At 41.6% G+C, this 24,681-nt stretch overlaps 1 protein-coding gene across 7 annotated transcripts in view; it reads right to left on the minus strand.

Annotated features, from left to right (window-relative positions):
• The window catches only part of OSBPL5 (oxysterol binding protein like 5), a 221,067-nt gene that overhangs the window by 82,395 nt on the left and 113,991 nt on the right, over window positions 1-24,681 (minus strand). For 5 of the 7 annotated variants that reach the window (XM_073347294.1, XM_073347295.1, XM_073347291.1 and 2 more), the window contains 2 exons: window positions 19,882-20,038; window positions 1,538-1,611 (listed from right to left, as the gene is read on the minus strand). In XM_073347294.1, coding sequence (XP_073203395.1) covers window positions 1,538-1,611; window positions 19,882-20,017 — 210 coding nt within the window. In that variant the 5' untranslated portion in view covers window positions 20,018-20,038. Of the gene's footprint in view, window positions 1-1,537; window positions 1,612-17,861; window positions 17,928-19,881; window positions 20,039-24,681 lie in introns of those variants that run through there. The other 2 variants (XM_073347296.1, XM_073347297.1) reach the window with 2 other exon arrangements.

Genomic DNA, 24,681 nt, shown 5'->3' on the forward strand with positions numbered 1-24,681 from the left:
ACAAGAATGTAACTGAGAAATCAAATTCTGATTTACATACCATCCTGTTGCCCATTATTTGTAGGCCAGTCCCTTGACTAGCGTGAGTGGCCTAAACATGGACAAAAATAAGCTAAGCCTCCCCGTCACTTTTCTAAGTCATAGGTTTCAGAGTAACAGCCATGTTAGTCTGTATTCGCAAAAAGAAAAGGAGTACTTGTGGCACCTTAGCGACTAACCAATTTATTTGAGCATAAGCTTTCGTGAGCTACAGCTCACTTCATCGGATGCATCATGAAAGCTTATGCTCAAATAAATTGGTTAGTCTCTAAGGTGCCACAAGTACTCCTTTTCTTTTTTCTAAATCATGGGTTTAATATCAGAGTCTAGTTGAGTCTCCAAGATGACTGAGATTAAAGAGCGTGCAGATCATAGCTATCAGGTGATTGTGGACAAATCACTCGACCTCTTTCTGGCACTGTCAAGCTATCTGGGAGCCTGGGTTCAAATTAGGAACTCAGCTGAAAAGCAGATGTTGGACTGGATCTCAGCTTGTCTAGGTACAGCAATAGCCTATATACATGCACACAAAGCCATTTTGTACTAAGAAAGGTTACTGTCCCCAGTGCTTTTCCAGAACAGCATCTTTCCCTACTGCTTCTTGATCAGGATTCCACTGTGGAAGTGTTTACAATCTTCTACCCACACTTAGAAGGGAGTCATAAGGCCTGGACAAGCCAAATGCATATAAAGGTACATGAAAATGTGCTCTGTATCATAAGAAATCACTTCAACCTCCAGCTGTTTCCTTCGTGCTGCATTTCAATTTCAGATGAAAAACATTTTATAGCTTCATTTCTGACTATATTAAGTTAAAATTATTAAGAGGCTTCTGTTTCTACGTCTAGCTCTGCAAATTAAGTAGAGACTGCCCAAACAAAAATTCCATGTTCAAATTTCAAATCCAGATCCAGGTTCACAGGTTGATCCCATAGCTACATTGAGTCAATCCTGACAGGCAGGATTTTTTAGGTTTGGATCCTGATTTTGAACTCTAAATTCAGGAGTGTTCAGATCCAGGTTTTCAGCTTCGCTTATTATACAGATGCAATGTTTTGATCTGGGATTTTGGCTCTTATTAATTATTTGTACTGTACTAATGCCCAGAGGTTCCATTGTGGTGGATGCTGTACAACGTGATAAAAGTTTTAGGCTCTCCTCCCTGACCAGAAACACGGTTTCAGGGGATGCCTCTTAAATAGCAACCTTATAGTGATCATTATTAATATCTACATTATAGTAGCCCCTTTGCCCCTCCAAGACCCCAAACAATCATGGCCCTATTGGGCTAGGTGCTGTACAGACATACAAGAAGGCATTGATTCATCTGTATCCTTCTAAGTATGCTCTCTTTCATATCAGACGCACACACCTGCACACAGCATTACTGTATGTACTGCCAAAGATGCTCTCTGGAGGAGTTTAAAAATGGAACAACTGATTAATAACCCACACTGCGAAGAGATGCAAATGAGACTAAGAACAATCCCCACAATACCTTACTAATGGAGATTGGAGTCTGTGGAGTCTCATCCTTCAGCACTGACAGACTGTTTCCTTCCATGTCTTTTCCTGCAACAGAGCAGTATAAACAAGAAACTGAGAATTTCTGTGGAAAGTCATGGCTACTCCAAGCAATTACTCTAAAAAGACCACTGCTGACAGAGAGCAGGAGAAATTGTCATAGGCAATAGACACAGCAGGCAGCTCCAGGAAGACTGCTGCTTTAAATAACCTAGTCCATATGCAAATTAACTTCCGAAAACACATTACAGATTTGCTGTAAGAGTTTCAGATAACAAAGAGCACTATTTAAAATGTTTGGTCTTTTCAATTGTTACTATTTAAAAACTGCATCCAAAAAAAACCACTAAAAGAAAAAGAAAAATGAGTGCTACGGTTGCAAAGTCAAGCACTCAGAGTAAGACATGCCAGAATTAAGAGAGGCTGCCTGCACACTCTTAATTTGGACCCCTATTCATTATGATATGGTCTTTAACTACATGGTCACATACTATTTTTCCACTGGCCTTCTGCCTCATTTAGTGCACAAAATAACCCCCTGGTGACTTAATAAGAAGCTTTTCAATATTTTATTGTATCCTCCTTGCTCAATGCATGGCCCCATACCTAAATGTATTTGACAGTGTACATTCTTTTCAACAAACATTAACCTGAATTATAAAATCTTATAGAAAGAGAACTGTATCCAAATGTAATTAAATAATAAAATAATAAAAGATTACAGGTTTTCTGGCATCAACTATTAAGATCCCCTGACCAAGAGGTTATTGGATACAATAAGAAATATTAACAATAGTAGTTAGCACTTATGTAGGGCTTTATATTTTCAAAGCAGAGTACATATATTTCATACATGTTGAATATTTTAATGTTACAAAATATGTAATTCTATTCAGGACAATTCACTGTCATTATCTACACAAATTCTATATTTTTGGTAAATTGTAATAATGGCCTTACACTAAAGGAAAACTTATAACTCCTACTGAAAAACCCATTCTATTAGACTAGATTATTATTTGTCTTGACACTATTCTTTCCCAAGTCCAAAGTAACTTTGTTTTCAAAATTATTATTGGTTAGGGATTCACAATGCTTGATACAGTAAATAACCACTAAAACTGCTGGCCAAAAGACTCAGTGACAACGTATTACCACCAGAGGTGTTCGGAGAGAAATTTCCAAACGCTACCGCAGTGTAGACAAGTCTCAGAGACACACACACAAAAAAAAAAAAAAAAACAGGGGGAAATCCTGGTGTAGCACTACTGAAGGCAAATGAGAGTTTTGCCACTAACTTCAATGGGACCAGAATTTCACCGAGAGCGTTCAGTGCAGTGGACTGGAAGTCAGGACTTGAAGCTTGATTCTTGGCTCTGCCACAGATGTCCTGTGTGACTTTAGGGAAGTCTTATCACCTTTGTGCCTCAGTTCCTCCATCTGTAAAATGTGGATAGTACTGACGGGGTGCTGTGCATAGTTAATTCATGTTTAGGAATGCTCAGATATCATGGTGATGAAGAATCACAGAAACTGGACAAGTAGTCCTATATATCGTACCACTAGTACCATTCCCAGCTTGGGCCAATGAAACAAGTGAGATGTATTAAATAACTGTACAACTAAATCAAGTACAAACTTGGCATGTCAGTAAGAAGTCAAGTCTTAAAAATATATCTAACAGCCATTTAAGAAGCCAAATGCAACGAGAAAAGCAGGCAGGCAGAAACTTGTGGAGGAAATTAAGTTTCTTATGACATTTTTTCTGTTAAATTTTCAGTATAAAATGGGTGGGAGAACAATCTGTTTGATTGGCTGGCTGTATTCATAAACAAATAATCAGAGTTGTGACTGTCAAGTCGATAGGATTTCACTGGTCAGAATTGTTGAGGTTCTGTATAGAAAACTGACGATTACAGTCACTGATCAGCAATTCAGAGCCTTGTCACTTTAGTTAATAGTGTAAATGCTTCTCAGAATTATTTAATAATTGCAAAAATGCGCTCTGGACTCAGGATAATGCTGAACCGAATGCCTTCAGCTTCCAGCATCATGGTTACGTGCCTCTGTGATTTCAGACACAAGTCCCTACGCTCCTCCAGCTGTGCAGTGCAGAAGCATTGGCCTAAGAAAGCAAATGCCTCCAGAAAAAAGAGAGGATAGGGGAGGGGGATTTATCTCCATTTTATACATGGGAAACTGAGACACAGGGAGGTTAAGTGACTTACCCCAGGAAACTAGAGTCACAGCCAGGAACTGAACACAGATCTCAGACTACCAATATAATTCCTTAGCCATGAATTCATCCTTCCTCTTAACAATCCTCTTTTCCCTTCAGAATAGGAGGCCAGAATAGCCACTTCATTCTCTGATGGACCCAGCTGCCTTCGTGCTTCATTTGTCATGTGTACCACTTCCCTGTCCTATGCCTTTGAGTTCAATATGCTACCATGGAGCATACCACATCATGCATAATACCACAGATCACAAGAATGCACTAAATTCAAACATAGGCATCAGACAAGGCTGAAGTTGGGTCCTTATTCACAGTTCCTTAGTTATGGTACTAGCGCCTTATTCATAGGTCCCAGCTCCTTATTCAAAGGCAGTGTCTTGCCGTGTCATATTTAGTCAGGCATGCAATTCTACACCTGCATGCAAAATGGCATCCTCCACACAGCATGACCTCACACATATGCTGCGTGCGAGGTCATGTTGTGTGGAGGATGCCATTTTGTCCATGTGATGGGAGGCTGGATAGAGCTGTTCTGAGGGCAAAGCTGGTCCTGGGGCATGCAATGCATGCCTTACATATATTGACTACACACCACTGAACAAAGGCCGAAGTTGTTTTAAAATAGAGCACTGCAAGATTAAGTTGTTAGAAATTAGTGATTGTGATAAAAATTTAAGTTACTAATTAATTATATATTAAATAATCACATAAGGAGCTGGGTTTTGACTGGCTGTACATGACAAATTAGGTCTCAGGTCACCTCAAGTGACATCCCTGCAACCATCAGACTGTTCTAAAGGAGCTAGGACATACCATTTTCTGACCTTACAGGAGTGTTGATACTTGGGCCTACTCATTTATCCTAATTGTAAACTCAATTGTAAAAAGTATAGGAAAGTTCACAACATGCTAACATTTGTTACTGCAGGTTAGTGTAACAGAAAATCAAGTTGGTTTCGATAACGAGTGTTATAAACAGGCATAAGAGAACCAGACGGAAAGATTAGAGGAGTCCAAACAAAAAGATTATGTCGATATAATTCAAGGATTATGCTGAAATCATACTTGGGAAAAAGCAGACAATGTTGAACCAGAAATTAATGAACCAATTTTGGTTCGTCGGATACTAGGCCTAATTGGTAGACAAAATAATGAGGGGAATGAGTCATTCCATCTATCCTTCTCTCTGTGGGTCCTAAAAGAAAGATTTGGGGAAAAAAAGAGAGAACAGATGGAAGCTAGTAGAATGAGCTTCACCCTCATGGCTGCTACTGCTACTATTTCCTGGAACCCTGCGCCTTTGTCATCCTCTTGTAATAACGGACTGTTGACAATCCTAGCTCCAGCCCATCTCAACTAACTTCTCTTTTCCCCAAAAGGACAGTTAATGCCAACTATGATACCATTTAAGACCGTGGTTCTCAACCAGGGGTACACAGAAGTCTTCCAGAGTGTACATCGACTCACCTAGATACTTGCCTAGTTTTACGACAGGCTAGTGAAGTAAGTACAAACTAAAATTTTATACAGACAACAACTTGTTTCTATTGCTCTATATATTAGACACTGAAATGTAAGTACTATATTTATATTCCAATTGATTTATTTTATAATTATATGGTAGTAATGAGAAAGTCCGCAATTTTTCAGTAATAGTGTGCTATGGCACTTGTGTGTTTTTATCTGTGATTTTGTAAGCAAGTATGTTTAGGGTACACAAGACAAATCAGACTCCTAAAAGGGGCACGGTAGTCTGGAAAAGTTGGGAGCCACTGATCTAAGAGACTGTCAAAGAAGGGCATTTTTCTTCTAAAATGGAAGGGCCCTCCCATTTACCCTCGTCCGACTTTATCTCCCAACACTTGTCCCTCATTCCCACCTACTCTTCCACACCAGTCACCTTCATAGAAAGCATGTGCTTGTGTAGGGTTTTTTTCTTTTTTGTTTTAAAAGTCATTTCAGAGCCTTCTGAATACTCTGCTGTATTTCCCAAAAAATAATAATAATAAAAAAAACCTTTGACAGAGGCAGATTGGGTGGGGATAGTGCTCGGATTAGAGGACCATAACATACCCTGGGAGCCACACAGTTCCTGTGACACAGAAGTTATTTTACAAATAGTTAGCCTCTCTCTGCACATGCACAGTGTAATCCACTGGGTGCATGAGCCTTCTCAGGCACCTAAGTTGAGAAGAAACTCTTTCAAACAACATTTTAATTTGATTCCCCCAAGGGGCTGGTGGGTGCCATGAACTCTTTTGAGGGTAACTCTTGAACACTGGAGATACTGGTGCAATGAGCTGAACCTTAGTTTGATCACTTTTTGCACATAAATAAACATTGCCAGAATGGGTCAACTTTAAGAAAAGTGGTTGCGCTGCCCCTCCCACCCCAACACCAGGCGTATTTTGGGAAACTTGTGGTCAAATGACCCCAAAGTCGAATGCCTAACAGAGCCCCATGACCAATTCAAGTAACCATGCAGACTTTAGAGCACTTACAGTTGAGCTTTAAATAGAAAACAGGGTCTTAACCTTAACAACAGAGCTATAGCTGTGCCACAATTAGATCCATAATTTAAGAGTACTCTTGGATTCCTTGCTGACGCTAAGTTCTCACATAGCAGCAGCTACAAGTCATGCTTTCTTGCCATCTCCAGTTGGCTAGGAGACCCAATCCCATCTCCATGGGCAACGACCCGGCCTCAATTATTCATTCCTTTGTCACCTCTCAGCTGGATTATAGCCACATCATAAACTTGGGCACGAAGCCTTCGGCATTTGGGAAGCTCCAGCTGGTAACAGAACACTGCAGGGCATCGCCTCCGCAACGCAGCTCCACAAACAGATCACATCTATCCTCTGCTCTCTGCAGTTGCTTCCCATAGAATTTCTAAGCAATTTAAAGATCTTGGTCCTTATCTTCAAGGTGCTCGATGGCCTGGGTTCAGGCTATCTAGAAGATTTCCTAAGATGTGGAACAAAGACTATGGTCAACTATGCTCCTCAACTATCAACAGACTATGCTCCTCAAGCACAATGTAACTCTCTACAATATGAGTAAAGCTTGTGAATGCAGTAGGCAGAACTTCAAGGGGGGCTGTTCTCAGACTGTGGAATGAACTCCACCAGGAACTCAGGGCAATCACAAAACTTCACCACCTTCTATTCCAGGGGTCAGCAACCTCTGGCACCCGGCCTGTCAAGGTAAAGCCGCTGGCGGGTTGGGTCGGTTTATCTGGAGCATCTGCAGGCACGGAGCCCCACAGCTCTCACTGGCCACGATTTGCTGTTCCTGGCCAATGGGAGCTGTGGGAAGCACCGCGGGCCGAGGGACGTGCTAGTCTCTACTTCCTACAGCTCCCATTGGCTGGGAACAGTGAATTGCGGCCAGTGGGAGCTGCGGGGCTCCATGCCTGCAGACACTCCAGATAAACAAACCGGCCTGGCCTGCCAGAGGCTTTACCCTGACTGGTCTGGTGCCAAAGGTTGCCAACCCCGTTCTACTCCAAGTGCAAGGCTCATTTCTTTGACTTTGCCTTCTCTAACACATACATAATAGCAACATGCATGTTTGAATATTAAACAAACCTAAAACCATGCAAAAACAAGACAATCCACCGCATTTGTTTCTATCCCCGGGGGTGGGGGAGGATGAGAAAACAAACACCAAAAGGCAGATGTGTAGTCACGTTGCTTAATATGCTACTTCAAGGTACTCAAATACTGCAGCAATGAATGTGCTATAACAATCTCTCTACAGAATTGATAGAATATATTTTAACCAAGTACTGTATGACATGTTGATTAAAAAGTGAGTGCTATACAATATCAATAAAGCAAATGTTAAATGGAATAAAACATGGCTAACTGACCAGTCTCAAAAAGTTAGTTGTCAATGGGGAGTCATCTTTGAATGGTGGTGGTTCTGTTGGGCTCTGCAGGGATCAGTACTAGGCCCAACACTCGTTCATATTTTCACCAACAATCAGAAAGTAAATATAAAAATCACTCCTAATAAAGTTTGTGGATGACACAAAAATTGGCAGAATGGCAAATGATGAGGACAAAACAGACCTACAGAGAGATCTGGATTCAAGCAAAATCCATTTAAATTCATCAAGAAACAAGGAATACTGGCCATATCTATCAGATGGGGGCTGTGTCCTGGAAAACAGTGACTCTGAAAAGGATTTAAGAGTCACAGAATCATAGAAAAGTAAAGCTGGAAGGAACTTTGAGGGGCCATTTAGTCCAGCCCCCCTGTTCCGAGGCTGAATCAAGTATATCTAGACCTTCCCTGACAAGTGTTCACCCAACCTGTTCTTAACAATCTCCAATGACAAGGATTCCGTAACCTATTCCAGTGCTTAACATCCTTGTAGTCAGAAAATTTTTCCTAATATTAACCTCAATCTCCCTTGCTGTAGATTAAACCCATCACTTGTCCTACATTCCTTGGACATTGTCATAAATATAAAGGGAAGGGTAAACCCCTTTGAAATCCCTCCTGGCCAGGGGAAAGCTCCTCTCACCTGTAAAGGGTTAAGAAGCTAAAGGTAACCTCGCTGGCACCTGACCAAAATGACCAATGAGGAGACAAGATACTTTCAAAAGCTGGGAGGGGGGAGAGAAACAAAGGGTCTGTGCGTCTGTCTATATTCTGTCTTTGCCAGGGATAGACCAGGAATGGAGTCTTAGAACTTTTAGTAAGTAATCTAGCTAGGTACGTGTTAGATTATGATTTTTTTAAATGGCTGAGAAAAGAACTGTGCTGAATAGAATAACTATTTCTGTCTGTGTATCTTTTTTGTAACTTAAGGTTTTGCCTAGAGGGGTTCTCTATGTTTTGAATCTAATTACCCTGTAAGGTATCTACCATCCTGATTTTACAGGGGGGATTTCTTTATTTCTATTTACTTCTATTTTTATTAAAAGTCTTCTTGTAAGAAAACTGAATGCTTTTTCATTGTTCTCAGATCCAAGGGTCTGGGTCTGTAGTCACCTAGGCAAATTGGTGAGGCTTTTTACCAAACCTTGTCCAGGAAGTGGGGTGCAAGGTTTTGGTAAGTATTTTGGGGGGAAAGACGTGTCCAAACAGCTCTTCCCCAGTAACCAGTATTAGTTTGGTGGTGGTAGCGGCCAATCCAAGGACAAAGGGTGGAATATTTTGTACCTTGGGGAAGTTTCGACCTAAGCTGGTAAAGATAAGCTTAGGAGGTTTTTCATGCAGGTCCCCACATCTGTACCCTAGAGTTCAGAGTGGGGGAGGAATCTTGACAACATGGAGAACAATCAATTACCATCCTCCTTATAACAGCCTTAACATATTTGAAGACTTATCAGATTCCCGCTCAGTCTTCTTTTCTCAAGACAAAACGTGCCCAGTTTTTGTAACCTTTCCTCAGAGGTCAGGTTTTCTAAACCTTTTAGCATTTTTGTTGCTGTCCTCTGGACTTTATCCAATTTGATCTATGTTTTTCTTAAAGCATGGTGCCCAGAACAGGACACAGTACTCCGCTGAGGCTGCCCAGTGCTGAGTAGAGCATGACTGTTACCTCCTGGTTTTACATACAACAGTCCTGTCAATATGCCCCAGAAAGCTATTAGCCTTTTTCACCACTGCACCACATTGTTGGCTCATATTCATTGCATGATCCATTACAACCCTTATGTCCTTTTCAGCAGTACTACTGCCTACACAGTTATTCCCCATTTAGCATTGGATTTTTCCTTCCCAAGTGAAGTACTTTGCACTTGTCTTTATTGAAGTTAAATTTGTTGATTTCATGTCAATTATCCAATTTGTCAAGATCATTTTGAATTCTAATCCTGCCCTCCTAAGTGCTTTCAACCCCTTCCATCTTGGTGTCATCCACAAACTTCATAAGCGAACTCTCCAGTCTATTGTCAACTTTATCAATGACTCGGCTAAATCACTGAATGCGAGCTCCCAATATGATCCTTGGATGTATAAATAGGAGTAAGGAATAAGAGTAGGGAGATGATTTTACCTCTGATTATGGCATTGGTGAAACCAGTATTAGAATACAGTATCCAGTTCTGGTGTCCACATTTAAAAAAGGATGTTGAAAAATTGGAGGGGGCACAGAAAAGAGACAAAAATGATTAAAGGACTGTAGTAGAAAATGCCTTACAGTATGAGTTAAAGAGCTCAATGAGTTTAGCTTATCCAAAGGAAGACTGAGATGTGGCTTAATTATGGTGTAAATACCTTAACACTGACAAAATATTGGGTCGTAACATGCTCTTTTAATCCAGCAGAGAAGAAGAACCAATGACTAGAAGCTGAAGGCAGACAAATTCAAATTAGAAAGATGTGTGCTCCATTTAACAGTGAGGGTGATCAACCATTAGAACAAACTACCAAGGGAAATGGTGGATTCTCCATCCCTTGATGTCTTCAAATCAAGAGTGGGTGCCACCCTAGAAGATACATTTTAGTCAAACACAAATTATTGCTGAGCTCAGTGCAGGGTAAATCGGGATGAAATTCTATGGTGTTATACAGGTCAAACTAGATGATCTAATGATCTCCACTGACCTGAAAAATCTCTAACTTTATGAAACCCTGTTACTGGCCTGGCTACACACACCCTTTTATCAAAGTTTCCATTCTATGGAAATGTTTGGTGCTATGGTTGTGTCAGGATTACAGACCATAAAAATCTCCTTATGGGGAGGCAGGCAGCACCTAGTTATGCAGCAATTTAATGCAGAAATTAATGAAGAAACATCCCTTCTGTGCAAAACAGGGTCTTACACAAGCCCTTAGATATGCTTAAATATAGGTATCACTAGCGATCAGTACTAACAGCAGCAACAATGGCTCAATTAATTAAAATATTTTAATTATAATAAATAGCAACTTATTTACTTATTCTACAATTTCAGAGTCACAGTAAACAAGGGCAACGCATTAGGTCAATTGAGAATGTAATTTCATTAAGAGTATCTCTTATGTATTACATTTGCAGTTAAGTCTGATCACAGAAACATTCAAATATTTGACCCTCTGATTTACATTAGAGATTTCTGTGCAAGATCTTAAGTAAGTTGAAAGAAAACAAGATACATCACAAACTAGTAACTCCTGTATCTTTTCAAATACCATTCACTGATCAGAGAAAAATGAAATGCTCTACTTCAAAAAAAATCCTTCCTCTGCAGCTCTTTTCCAAGTAAACTGAATATAGCATTAACATTTAAAGTAATGTTTCAAAATACTGATTAGTTCAATAAGCCATCAAATTATTTGCATGAAACAGAGTCTTTTGAAGCAAAGATGTTGTCCTTATAGCTACAGAGTTGTCAAAACAACATACCACACTGGGAACCATTTTGCATGTTCCCACAAACACGGTCAAACCGAGGGCTGGCATTTTTATGGTGAAATTTTGGGATGAACACAAAGAAAGTGAAGATATTCTAGCCACAGAGAGAGTTTTCCAAATTCCACTGAAGTGTACCAAGCCACATTGCTGCTGTACGAGTCTCACAGCTCAACTAGCTGCTTCAACTGACTAGAGTATAAAGGCATAAGTAATTTTCTATTTTAGAACCATCAGAAACCACTCAGAGCAGCAGTATGCACTGAGCTAGGCCTTGTATGTTTGCAGATTATTGGGAGCCAGCTGTGTCCAAACGGGTCTTCATATTATTTTTGTTGTGAAAGGAGCAAATGATGAACCACTAATACATGTTTTTGTATCTGTAGTTTACTCATGTTTCCTGTTCTTCATTCACGTAACAGCAAACCACAGATCCTATAGACTTCATTTGTAACTATTATAATTTCTGTGAAAACATGACAACTGTATTTCGCAACCAATTGGCTGAATATGGCTTTTTATTATTGATTTTATTGACATACCTATTGTACATTTACTAACAAAGAAAACTCAGATCAACATTGGTGTAATAAGTGTGTCATACCAAAATTAAAAGGTTCACCTCTGCGAGTGGCATATCCTCATCTCTTCATAATGAAAGAACTCTTGCAGGGAAGCATCATTTGGGGTGACCCAACATATATTTTGTCACAGCCAGCCAGTCAAAACTGAGCTCCTTGTTCAAGGCCTCTTTACAACACTAAAGTGAAGGGGGGTGGAGGGAGGGGTTGCATTTGGCAGCATATTATGCTGGAATATAGCGTCAAGTTAGTCCCCAATCCAAATGAAATCTCTAAATCCTGTGCCTCCTGACTTCACTGATGCCTTTGTGAACCACAGTTGGGTTGGCCCCCTACCACACACAGATTTTTGGGTAATTTATGCTCAGTCTACCGTAGCTTGGAGAGCTTCCGGTGAAGTTTCCACATACCCCTGTCCAACCCTGCAGACAGGGTACTCCAAAACCTCACACCCTCAGCTCATACAGAGAAAAGCCACAGTCTGGTAGCCCATTGCAGTACAGTGCCCAGCCCAACTGTGCTATCATGGCTGGTGGGAGAGGGGGAGGGAAGGGAGAGTACACAGAGATCAACCATGCGAATGGGAGCCTAAACTCTCAGTGATCCCTTGCCCTTGGTACCTTTGCTGGCACTTTCCTCCCCACATCCCTACAGTTCTCCCAGGCTAGGTGGAAGTTAGAATGCACTCACACATCTATGCAGTTGCTATACTTAGCTCATTTGTTCTCTTCCATGCAATGGGTCTTTTACACAGGAAGGCAACATATGGTCCATGAGTCCAATTAAACTTAATGGCAGTTTAAGCCTCAACTGCTATTCACCCCATGGGCATTTATTCTGGTGACATTTATAAACAATATAATTCACACTTTCCCCCGATGTCTTGTTACCTAAATAAAGTCTCTACACCTAGCTGGTATACATACTAGGAAATTGGATTGTAGGGATTTGTTTCACTAGGTAACTCACATGGTTAAAGGGATCTCAGCTATATCTGTGATTCAAGTTGCCCCTCTCCCATAGCACTATGCAGTCTGGAATTCTGCCCCAGCTGAATATATTCTTCTGGTTCACCCTACTAAATAACATTTATCAGTATGTATCAAATGCTTTGTGTGTCAGCATCTAGGTTATATTGCGTCCTTATGCTCTTCATTAATTGCACAGAACTTCACACAGGAAGATCTCAGTTTTCCAGGTAACTTTAACAAACTATCTCAAGCAGGCTTCTTGTGACACTGCAGAGAGACAGAAAGCCCTTCTTTTGATGGCAGAGGCAAAGGATCTTTGGAAGTTTCCCAGTATCAAACACAAAAAGTGAAAAAAGCAGCAGACCCCAAGAGATAAAACCCCCTCCACAGCAGAAAGCACATTGTCACCCAGAAAAAGAAAAATAAGCAGATACATAAAAGAAGCCAAACGCTTACCAGCTTTTAAAAAAGCAGCAGTTCCTTCCCCGCAAACCACAAAATGACTATATTAGAGCTACAACTCATTCCCTCACAGATTTAAAGGGCTAGCTACTAAGACAGACAGCATGCTGGGAAAGGCTCCTATAAAAGGATAAAGCAAAAGCTCTGAGCTCAGCATTAGCAATGGGTCCAGAAAGATGAATGGCTCTTATTGAAAGAGTAGTGAAATCACACTTTTCTGAGTGCTAAAAACATCCTGGAGAAAGCCTGTCATAATATAGCCTTGTGGTTATATACTACATGTTATGCATTTGAGTTGATACTTTCTGTCTGTTCTGCTATATAGTTGTAATAAATATCCTGACCCTTTCTGGAAAAGTAGCAGTTTTTTGTTTGTTTTTTTTTACTTAAGGCTTACTACCATGTCTTGACCCACAGGTTCAATTTACTTCTCCCTTAGTAAGTAAGTGACAATCTAATAAGCATGACGGATAACTGCTAGGGTCACTTTCTCTTCACGTGAAGCTAAATAAGTGGGGGATAAGGAGCGCACTGATTAGCGTAATACAATAGGAGAATTACAGCTTCACAATCTTTCTGGTATAGCATATAAATAACTACAGAGCAAAACATAGGCTATAATAACTAACAAGACAGTATGGAGCAAAACCTGCACTGATGCCCAGCTAGAGTGATCACAATGAGTTAAAATTGCATAAAGTAGATGTCAGGCTGAAATTTAGTTGTGTGTATGGATCTTGGGCCAGATTTACAAAGGTATTTAGGAACCAAAAGATGCACATAGGCACCTGGGATTTACAAAAGCACCTAAGCAGGTTAGGCGCTTAACTCCCATTAAAAGTCAATAGATATTAAGCACCTACCTCCTTAGGTATCTAGGCATTTCTTAGAGTATCTTTAGGCTCCTTACAGAAGTTTTTGTAAGGCCCTTATCCTTGTTCAGCAACTCATGTAGGCATAAATGGCTTGTCTCCAAGGAGACTCGCTGTAAGTTGTACAAAGTTCATTCTGTAGGTAATGCTGCTTCCACATTTCTGACTGTAGTAGCAGTTCCGGTACTAATCTTCTTGTTCCTTTGTAACTAATCATTCAAAGTGCTCATTGGTTTGATGGCTGTCTCATATTTGAAGTCTGAAAAGCATTCAGGGGCTGTAAAAAAAAAAAAAATCTCTATACCAAGTCTTGTTTTCTCTGATTCTGCAGGAGGAATTCTTAGTGGTTTGGAGTGGGAGTTCTCTTAGCCTGTAATTGAGAGGGTGGGCAGGTGTGAATCTATCAGAAAGAGCTTTTCATCCAAGTGTTTGTCAGGTGTTTTTGTTAAATAGGTGTTCATCAAATTAAAGAAAAAAACTCAGGGTTTTCATCAGCCAGACTAAAAATCCCTTTCTCAATTACTAACCTTTCATTGTTGCTTGTGACCTCATTATCCCACTAGCTCTCCAGTCCTCTCCAAAGTTCTCTGGCAAAGAGAGAACTGATTTTTTTTTATATGAACTATTTTCAAGCCTTCTTTATACATAACAAAGAAGTTAAAAAGGGCTTCCCCTCTCCCTTCCCCTTAAAGGGAGCTTTGGATGCATTCACTTGAAAGGTGCAAGGTTTTTAAATTTTTCCCTTAGTTTTCTTTTTATGAGGACTTATTTAGCTAACACTCAAACTTTAGCTATAACTGATACTATACACAGCAATACACTTCCACTGTAAATAGAGTCTGTGTTTTCTGGAGGCAAGTGTTACCCAGAATGCTGGAAATACCAGGGGACTATACTTATATGAACCTTTGGCCCTTTACACCTGCAGGTACGTGCTCTTAGGCAGGTGCTCATAGCATCTGAGATGTGGATCTCCAACACTGGGGAGACCTGTATGTGCCAGCTCTGATTTAAAGAGAGAACATCCACCTGAAGTGTAGCCAATTAAAAATAAATGGTTAATAGTGCTACTCCCCCTTCCAAATTCTGTGGTCTTCCGACCACATCCTACTTTCTTCTAAAAATGGTTTCTCTTCCTTATTGCTATGTGGGGGAAAAAAACATAAACAAGGGAAAATAATGAAACTGATTCTTCAGTTTGTGTACCTTCTGTAAACAGAGAAATATATCTTTCTCTAAATTCTTTCATCTACAACAATCAGAAGGGTTATATGTAACAGTAAGCAAAGAGCCAGAAGAGCTATTTCAGTTGATCTCCCCCTTTAAAAAAAAAAAAACAACAGTACTAGTTTCCTCACTTCAGAGAACCTTCCTAATGTAGTTTGACTGGGGTATAAACTCTGTCACTAACTTTTTACTATATTTATTTACATGTCCTAAAGCCACCCAGGGCTAGTTTTTGGGCTTGTGAAACCTGTTGTCCCAGCTGTGGTAGAGAGCAACTATGACTGACTTGATTCTGTGTGAGAAATAGCTGAACTTCTGCTGATGGTGATAGGCCACTGCAAGCTCCTTCCCAGCCGGTAACGGGGCTGCCTACAACTTACTTTAGTTCCTTCTCTGAGCTGAGAATACAGCATCTGGACACAAACTTGGGAGTGGGGAGGAAGTGATCAGTAGAAAAGCCTACACAACTAGAGTTTCACAGGGGACAGAGAGAAGGGAAACCCAGACTTCTTCACAGGAGTAGCAGCATCTACCAGAGCCCAGGGGAGGAGGGGAACTGGAAAGGTAATTCCCAGTGAGGAGAGACACCCTATTGGCCCTCGGAAAGGAGACAGAATGAGATACAGAGGAAAAAAGGGAGCAGAAGAAATGGAGTAAAGAGGAAGCTACAACACTCTAGGAGGGAGAGAGCTGGGGAAGAGAGAATTGGGGGTGGGGAAAAAGCAAATATAGAAGATGGAGGAGGAGAGTCTGCTCTTGCAAAGAAATAAAAGGCAAACTTAATAAGTGTTATGGAGATAGAATGAACTGGAAGGAAAAATAAATGGGATAAAAATCCAAGGAAGGAGGACAAAAGTAAGTCTTCTCCATCCCTGGACACACACCCAGAACTCTTAGTTAGAACAGTGTATTAATTTGTGCTTTTTTAAACTGTATCTCTGGCCTACACTCTCCTAAGTTGAGGACAGAGGGGTTGAAAGATGGGTGGCTGTTTTCATCACTTGTACCAATGTTGCAGGATCCTCTAGCTAAGCAGAGAAAGGCAACAAAAGCTCTAATCCAGCACACTGCACTTGTTACACACATACACCCGGTGGGTTTAGGCCAGGCCAGTTAGACTGCTCCCTCTACAAGAAGGAAGGAGAAACAATGTAGAAGGCTGACAAAGAGTCAAAGCCTGTGATAAGAGAGGACTTCACCCATGACGTGCTGAGCATCTACTGCAAACCCTCAGCTCCCTTTGGTTTATGCGGGTGTTAAAGAGCACTCAGCACCTCACAGATGAGCTAATTGAATTTTTGAGACTGTTGGTAATTATTCTGCATGGACCCCGTGACAAGCAGCTGATCTCCATTTACCCAGCAGCAGAGGAAGCTGATGACAGCAGGAAAACTCTTTGCCTGTGCTCTTCAAAATGTAAGTTTCCTAAAGTTGACTAATAGGCTTCCCAAACTCTAAAAGCTGGCCCAGCTCCTGGGTTGGCTCAGCAACGACAAAGTAGTCTATTGCCAAGGCTTTTTGCTCCTGCCACATCTCTATATGGAGTTGTAGTTATCTGCCATCAAACTTTTGAAAGTGGGCAAACATATTAGGTGTCTCAGCGTTTAAATGTTCAGGTGGAGATGCTTGTGGACTAATTTTCAACTGGTCAACACTGCTCAAAATCAGGGCCCAACCTGTCTCAAGCTGGACACCTAAATCAAAGACCTATTTAAATTATGGACTGGCGCTGCATTTTTTAATGGAAAATGCTGGTTTAATCAAAATCTAAATATTTTTCAAAGAAGAGATTGACACTGAAAATTCGAAATGGAAAAAAATGTTTTAGAAAATTACTGGGATTTTGGACTTTCGTTTTGGATTTCAAAATTTCTTTTGAAATTTTCCTCACATTTATATTTTTATGTTGTTTCATGACATGTGAGTTGCAGTACTGTATAATGCACTAGTACAACTGGCATGTCAGGCTGACATGATAGTTAAAATATCCTGTTATTTTTGTTTTATTTTTAAACTCATTAAGGGCAGCTGCTAGTTAAACTGTTTCATTACAACACAAACAGGAGACGTTTCGACCTACAGAAGATAACATGTTTCAATTGGCACAAAGTCGCAGCTGCCCTTAATGAATTTTACAGTAGAACACTATAGCATAATATGACACGTCAATGGTACTACTAACAACCCTACATAGTGTTAACGTATACTGACAGGTTTCAGAGTAGCAGCCGTGCTAGGCTGTATTCGCAAAAAGAATTTCTTTTAACGTATACTGTTAACCCTAACCTAGCACTACTGACAGATCATGAAATAATGTAAAAATACAAAAGTAAGAGAATAAAACTAATGAAATAAAATCTGAAATGAAATTTTGAAACTCTGAAACAACATTCCAAAATCCTGAACACATTTTCCAAAACTGATTTTTTTGTTCAGGAAATTCCAATTTAAGGGACTTTTGATAATAGTTATTTTTGTTCTGAATTGTAATTAATTTTGTTGTTCAAATGTTGAAATTTGCCCCAAAGCGAAAATTCAGCATTTCGGCCAGGCCTACGATTGACCCTCCCTTGTCAACTCTTTGGTTCCAGATCTGACCGTGTTCTCTGCTTGTGAAGCACTGAGGGCCAGATTTACAAAGGGGTCTCTTAGGTGCCTGCTGCCCAGTAGAATTCACAGCCCAGAGTTAGGTGCTCAGGCTCTCCCTGGAGAGAATTAGGTGCCTAAGAAAGGGAACAAGAAGCCAGCAAGCTGAGCATGGAGCTGCCTAAGCTAGCCAGTAAACAATGCCACAGAGGAAGGGCCCTCCCTCTACTTGGGATTCTCAGCCATAAGCCCTCTCCTGGAGTTACATGTCAGCCACTTTAGGTAACCTATGCAAGAGAAAGAGGCACCCCCCCCCACACACACACCTTTCCCATGCCATTATAGCCCTGTGGCTAGGGCACTTACCTGGGACATAGACAGCCTGTTTTCAAATCTCTGCTCTTTCTGATTTGTAGCAAGAACTTGAACTTAGGTCTGCTCATCCCAGGAGAGCGCCCGAGCTACACGCTGTTCTGGGGTGGGTCTCAATCTCTCCTGTTGAAACTGTTCCATTCAGTATGAATAATTAAATATTCATTAGGCCAAAGAAAAAAGTAGGACAAGATTGACTGTATATCCCAGTGGTTAGGGCATTCACCAGTGATGTGGGAGAATCAGGTTTGAGTCCCTGCTCCACATCAGGGATTCAAACTTGGGTATCTCCTATATCTCCCATGCATATACTAGGCACTTACACATAGGCTCATCCCTGATGTCTTTTGTGTAAGGTAGGCATGCCAGCAAGACAGGCAAGAAAATGCTTACTTTGAGAATCCCACCAGAGCTTAGATGTGACAGGAACCAAACAGCTTGGCGGCATCAGGATTTAGGCAGCTTTGCATATGCCCACTGGCAGAAACATCGATGTCTATGCAGTTTAGGCACCTACTGGGGGAGGTGGTACCTGAGCAGTGGTTTTGTGAATGGCATTGGTGCCTAAATGTTGGACTTAGGTGCTGAAAGAGGCAGTTAGATAGATCCCTTTGTGGATCTAGCCCCAAGTACCTTTTTGGGTGCTATATAAATACGAAATATCACCTTGCTTTTTGCAGGTGCTGTATCCTTTTCTCCTGAAATATCAATGTGCTGACAACTCACTGAGGTACCATTAGACTTGATTATTAAATACAGAAATGACAACCACAAATTATGACTTTGCAAAAATATGATTGCTCTCTCATCTAAGGTTAAAGCACATGTTTACAAACTGGAATCTGAAGCACTGTTTGCAGACTGCAATCAGAGAAACATTTTGATTGAGTATTTATTACACACAGCAAATACCAAAAAAATCATGACTTTCATTTCCTGTAGAACAGATGTTTGCTAGCAATTTTAGACTAAACCTGAAGGAAGTATTGTGAACTCTTGAAGCTGGTGTTACACTTACTGCAACTGAGCATATTGCCAGGAAAAATGCTGAAGATATTTTTGAACATTGGTGAAAGAGAATTTGCATTTGTACCATTTATTGTGCACTGTAGGGTCAAGTGACTTAAAAGTAGTAATCACAATTTGCAAAAGGGGCTGGAAATATTGGGTTCCTCAATTTTTGGGTACCCATGTGATGCCTTAAAAGGATCTGCTTTTTAGGGTGATCCTTTTTAGGTTCCTCAAATTGGGCACCCCAAAACAGAAATACCCAAAATCACTTCTTAAATTTTAGGCCATTCAGTGTTCAACAAGTTCTGAGCCTCATCTCTGAGGCGTGAATGTCCTTCATTCCCACTTAAATCAATGGGAGCGGAAGGCTTGTAGCATTTGGCAGGAGCCGCTCAGTACTTCATAGAATTGGGGGCCTCCTTTGCTGAACGAGTTTGATCTCCTGCTCATGCGTCCATATAAAGCTGTTTCTCTTTGTTTCTTGCAGATGCTCTAATAAAACCCACTTACTCTCACCCACCCGGAGGATTAGTTCAGTAAGTGGGGTACTGTTTGTTTGTGCACACGCATTGCACTGAGATTTGAGGTGATTGAAGATAGGCTGAGAGCAACATGTGGCACATTCTGAAGCCATGTAGCACGCACTGACCTGGGCTGAGTGGGTAGATCTCATTATCAGCTCCGAAGAACAGATTCCGTGTCAGCTTGCGAGGATCAATTTTCTGAGGGGTGGAAGACGCAGGACAGAGAGAGAACCTGCGACGAAGAAAATTCTCCTCCTTCATGGCATGAGCAGTAGGGGTTTTCTAAAAGGAAGGGACAGAAATAATAACAGTTAACGCCAAGACACAAGAAACCAAAGTTTCACAGGCAGATGACTCTGCTTCTTCAGAGCTACCTCAGCAGAGCACTGATTCCATTTTTAGAATGCCAGAGAGCTATGCAAACAAACTGCTATATTAGGAGGAACAGCCAAATTCCTGTTCTTCTGATTCTTGGCCATTCACGAACGGTGGGGAAGTGGAGTGACACTGGTACAAACTCCCGTTCATGGATCCGGCCAGTGTAACATCCATTCCTTTACGAGGCTCTGAAGATAACTCCTAGGTAACGGTTACTTCCTGGACCTAGCAAGAGCAGAACACTGAATTGCTTTGCTACCTTTTTTAAAAAGCAGGTTCTGGCTTTAGGCGGCACTCACTGAGACCAGAGTCCAGTCTAGGGTATAAAGAGGAAGACCCCCTGCCAGGATGCTGATATGAGTGTCTTGAGCTGCACAGGGACCGAGCACCGGAAAGGCAGTGTCCTTCCTGCCCGATTTCTTCATACAGCACATTTGAGCAGCATCACGTTTTCTTTCTAATGGCCATTAGATCAGCTTCAACGTTTGACCAATAGGGGTAAGCGCTGCCCCTCTCTTGGGCTACAGAACAGCATTTATCTTCCTGAAAACCTCCCTGCGCCTCAGTACAAAAGCTGGGTAGTGCTGTGCTATCTACCACTGCGCACCTGAAGCACAGATTATCCTGACTGGAATTAAAGGTTTCTTTTATACCTTTCTGACAAGCAGTTCTTTTTCACTCATCACAATGGGGTATTATGATCATCGCCCTGATTTCTAGGCTTTATTCTCCCTCTGATGTGCAACTGGCGGCAGAGTTCTCATGAGCAGCGATGGGAGTTAACTTTGCCTTCAGAGTTTGCAGAAGGGAATACATAGTATGTTTTCTCTAACAGGATGAATTATTGCATGAGAAAGAGATCTTGGGGGAGACCCACTAGAATTTCAGGGCACTGTTTCCTGAAAAATGGCCTGTAAGTTTGCCCATCTCTTCATGCTGTGAAGTAATAATGTGCCAGCTCTTTGGGGGTTGGACTAGATGACCTCCTGAGGTCCCTTCCAACCCTGATATTCTATGATTCTATGGTACAGCTGAGGATAACACAGCGGAAACAGCTCCCAGCATGATTTAAAGCAGCCTAGGGGCTCTTTAAATTACACTGGCTGAACTGATACCACATGGACCACTGGACTGGCTGAGGGTCATGGGGGATGCTGTGCACTCCAGCCTGCTACTGGGAAAACCGCCTCCCTGCACCTGAAACCCTCCCCACTCCATCGCTGATAGGAGAAGCCTCAACTGCCCCTTCAGGGGAGCTTTTCACTACTGAGGCAGTACAAAGCAGGCAGGGTGGGGGGCAAGAATCTAGCACAATGTGAGAAAACATCCTCTCGTATTTTGCTGGGGCTGTCTCTGGCACCTGCTATGTTGATCCATATAGGAAGCAATTACAATAATAATGTTTTTTGAGTTAAATAGCACTTACACGGCCAAAAGGTAAGTGTGAGCCAGGAATCTATTGGTGCCAACTGGTAATGGGCACCAGAGGGGGTGCATAAGGGTCTTGCATGTACAACCTAGTTCACCAAAGAGTGTCATGTGAGGTCTCAAATAAAAGCCAGTGTCACATGGGTCATAACTGCCATAGCTCCCTACATAACATCCTTACATATGTTTTGCAATGTATATACACTGAAAATTACGTTCTGAAAGTCTGTGTCTAGGGACTGGTCACCAGCAAAGGTAAAAAACGGGTTTTCTTTCAGACAAGAAATGCTAATCTATCCCGCTGTTTACATGTCAATTAGGTATTGTACGGTTCACAATGGGTCTCTTCTCACCAGTCTGAACTGAAAGCTAATGAAGGATTTTGTGAAAACACCAAAGAGAGGAAGGTCACAGGAAGAAGTAAACAGTGGAGGGGCGGGGGGCGGGGAAGGCGTGCACATCAGAGGTCTGCTCACGTATATTTGGTGGACATAGAAGACACTCTGGCATCCTTCAGCTAGGAAGTAAGCGGGGTGAGTTTGCTTCATGAAAAAGGGGGTCTCATCAAGACTTCGTTGAAAATGCTGGTGAAAACTTTGGGTGAGATAAGCTTCTTTAGACAGCGAGCTGGACTTGTTAGTTAAAGTTTAATCTCTAGAAAGCGTGATCTTCTTTATACATTATCATTTGCTTCCACTCTTCATACTCACTGTCATTTGAACCCCTGATCTTTGATAATCAGTTTATTCTTGTTTGCACTATAAATATATATAAGAGCTGTGCGTTTAATAGAGCTTTGTTCCAAGGGATAAGAAATAAATTGCGGTGTATTGTTCCTTTCAGGGAGCCCCAGGCCTGGTAATTCTGTGCCAGTTCAGTGGGTACGGGGCTGGACGCTAAAGGGAACATAGGGAGGAGTTGGGCCTAATGCTCCCCTGTAGAGAGAGTGAGGCTTGGAAGGCGGTGCTTGTGTTGCTTGAGGCTGGTGGTTTAAGGGAACTCATGCATAGACCAGACTTTCTTCACACTTAGGGCAGGTGGTGACGACGTGTCTCACAATCCTGGGGAGTGTCACAGTAAGAAAGATGTTTCCTTTCTTCCCCATGGACCAATTTTAGGGCATGTGAACCAAATTTACTATGCACTATTACAGTGGTTCTCAAAGCCAGTCCACCGCTTGTTCAGGGAAAACCCCTGCCGGGGCTGGACTGGTTTGTTTACCTCCCGCGTCCGCAGGTTCGGCCGATCGCGGCTCCCACAGGCCGCGGTTCGCCGCTCCAGGCCAATGGGGGCTGCAGGAAGCAGCGCGGGCCAAGGGACGTGCTGGCCACCCTTCCCGCAGCCCCCATTGGCCTGGAGCAGCGAACCACGGCCAGTGGGAGCCGCGATCGGACGAACCTGTGGACGCGGCAGGTAAACAAACTGGTTTGGCCTGGCAGGGGCTTTCCCTGAACAAGTGGCGGACCGGCTTTGAGAACCACTGCACTATTATATGCATTTTTACAGAAGCAAGGGCAGGGTCATCCAGAACAATGAGTTCAGTGTTGGTCTTGAGTTCTAATCCCACCTTTTCCCCCTGACTCACTCTGTGATCACTTCACCTTTCTTGCCTTTAGTTTCCCCATCTGTAAAATGGGGATAACTTCACTTACCTCACAGACGATGAATTAAGGTCTGTACAATGCTTTGAGCATACAGAGTTCTCTAAACTGCTAAATATTATTGTTATTTACCCTTCTGGAAAGCGGATGTAAAATGCTAAGGAGTCACAGTAGTAGCATTTCATTGTGACTGCTTTGCATGGGTATCCATGAACACAGTGGAGAATCAGTCCCAGTATTTGCTTTTGGGAGACAGAACAGCTCATTCTTAGATGGACCTGAGCCACAAAGTCCAGATCCAAACTGCTCCAAAGGTTTGAGAGAGTGCTGAGCCAGTGTTTCAGTTTGGGGCCCATTCAGATTGAGAGAATAATTGTATGGGGATGCTGACAGATCCATTTGTTGTGTAAATTTCTACATTCTGACTATAGAGTATTTGGGGAGTAACATTAAATTCAAAGTTAATTTAAATAGAAAGAAAAGGAAAATGCATCTATTCACATCACATGGAAAAATATTTAAAAATAACATGGGCTTAAATAACTCTTTTTAGAATACTCACACTGAGATATTTTCTGTCTCCATTCCCAGAAAGGCTGTCTGAACTTTCCACCTTTGGAATTGCTTTTAAGATGCCACAAGCAAAAGCAAACCCTTGGCATTTTCTCCCCAAATAACATTGGCCCAGACAGGCCAATTTTATCAAACTGAGCTACAAGAAATCATTCAGAAACATAATGTCCACCCAATGGAAAGAAGGCTAGGGAATAAGTGACAAGCTTTAACTCTATTTTCCATTTGTCTCTTATCACTTGTCCCTTTCACTGCAGAATTTCTCTTTGATTTTTTAATAGAAAGCTGAGAATGTGCATCGCTTCATCTCAGCAATAACACAAGAGACTCATTTCTAGACCTGTGGGCCTGCTCCCATTGAAATCAATGGCAAAACTTCTACGGACTCCAATAGGAGCACTGTTCTGTATTTGCTTAGGCCAGGTGGAATACATTTACTTTCAAAATATTTATCTACCGTATATACATATTTATTATGACAATGGGGCACATGTTTTATACACTACTGTGTTCTTCATTTATTATTTTGCATCACTTAGCCACAGAAAAACTCTCATTATTATGAAGTTACTCTCTCTTTCTTCCTTATACATACTGAGGGGACTTGTTTGCAGCAAGGACCATTCGTGTCCCTGTCAGCTGTGGGAAGCTACTGGGTGACAGTGTACTAACAGATTTCCCTCAGTGTACAATTTGTACAGGCTGTACCTTTTATTTATCACATCATAACCTTGCAACAACAACACATGTCCTTGTGACCATGAAGATTGATTCCTGTTATTCCCTCTAAATAGGGCTCCCTGACGCAAAGCATCTCCATTGCCTACTTGTTCAGAATGCAGCAACACATTTGTCCACTGGTTTGAACTCGTGATCGTATTCGCACACCACGCATTCTCTCTGCTGGCCTCCTTTCAAGTGATGGATTGGTTTCACATTGCTACT

Source organism: Lepidochelys kempii, chromosome 6 (genome assembly GCF_965140265.1).
Source record: "Lepidochelys kempii isolate rLepKem1 chromosome 6, rLepKem1.hap2, whole genome shotgun sequence".
Lineage (NCBI taxonomy): Eukaryota > Metazoa > Chordata > Testudines > Cheloniidae > Lepidochelys > Lepidochelys kempii.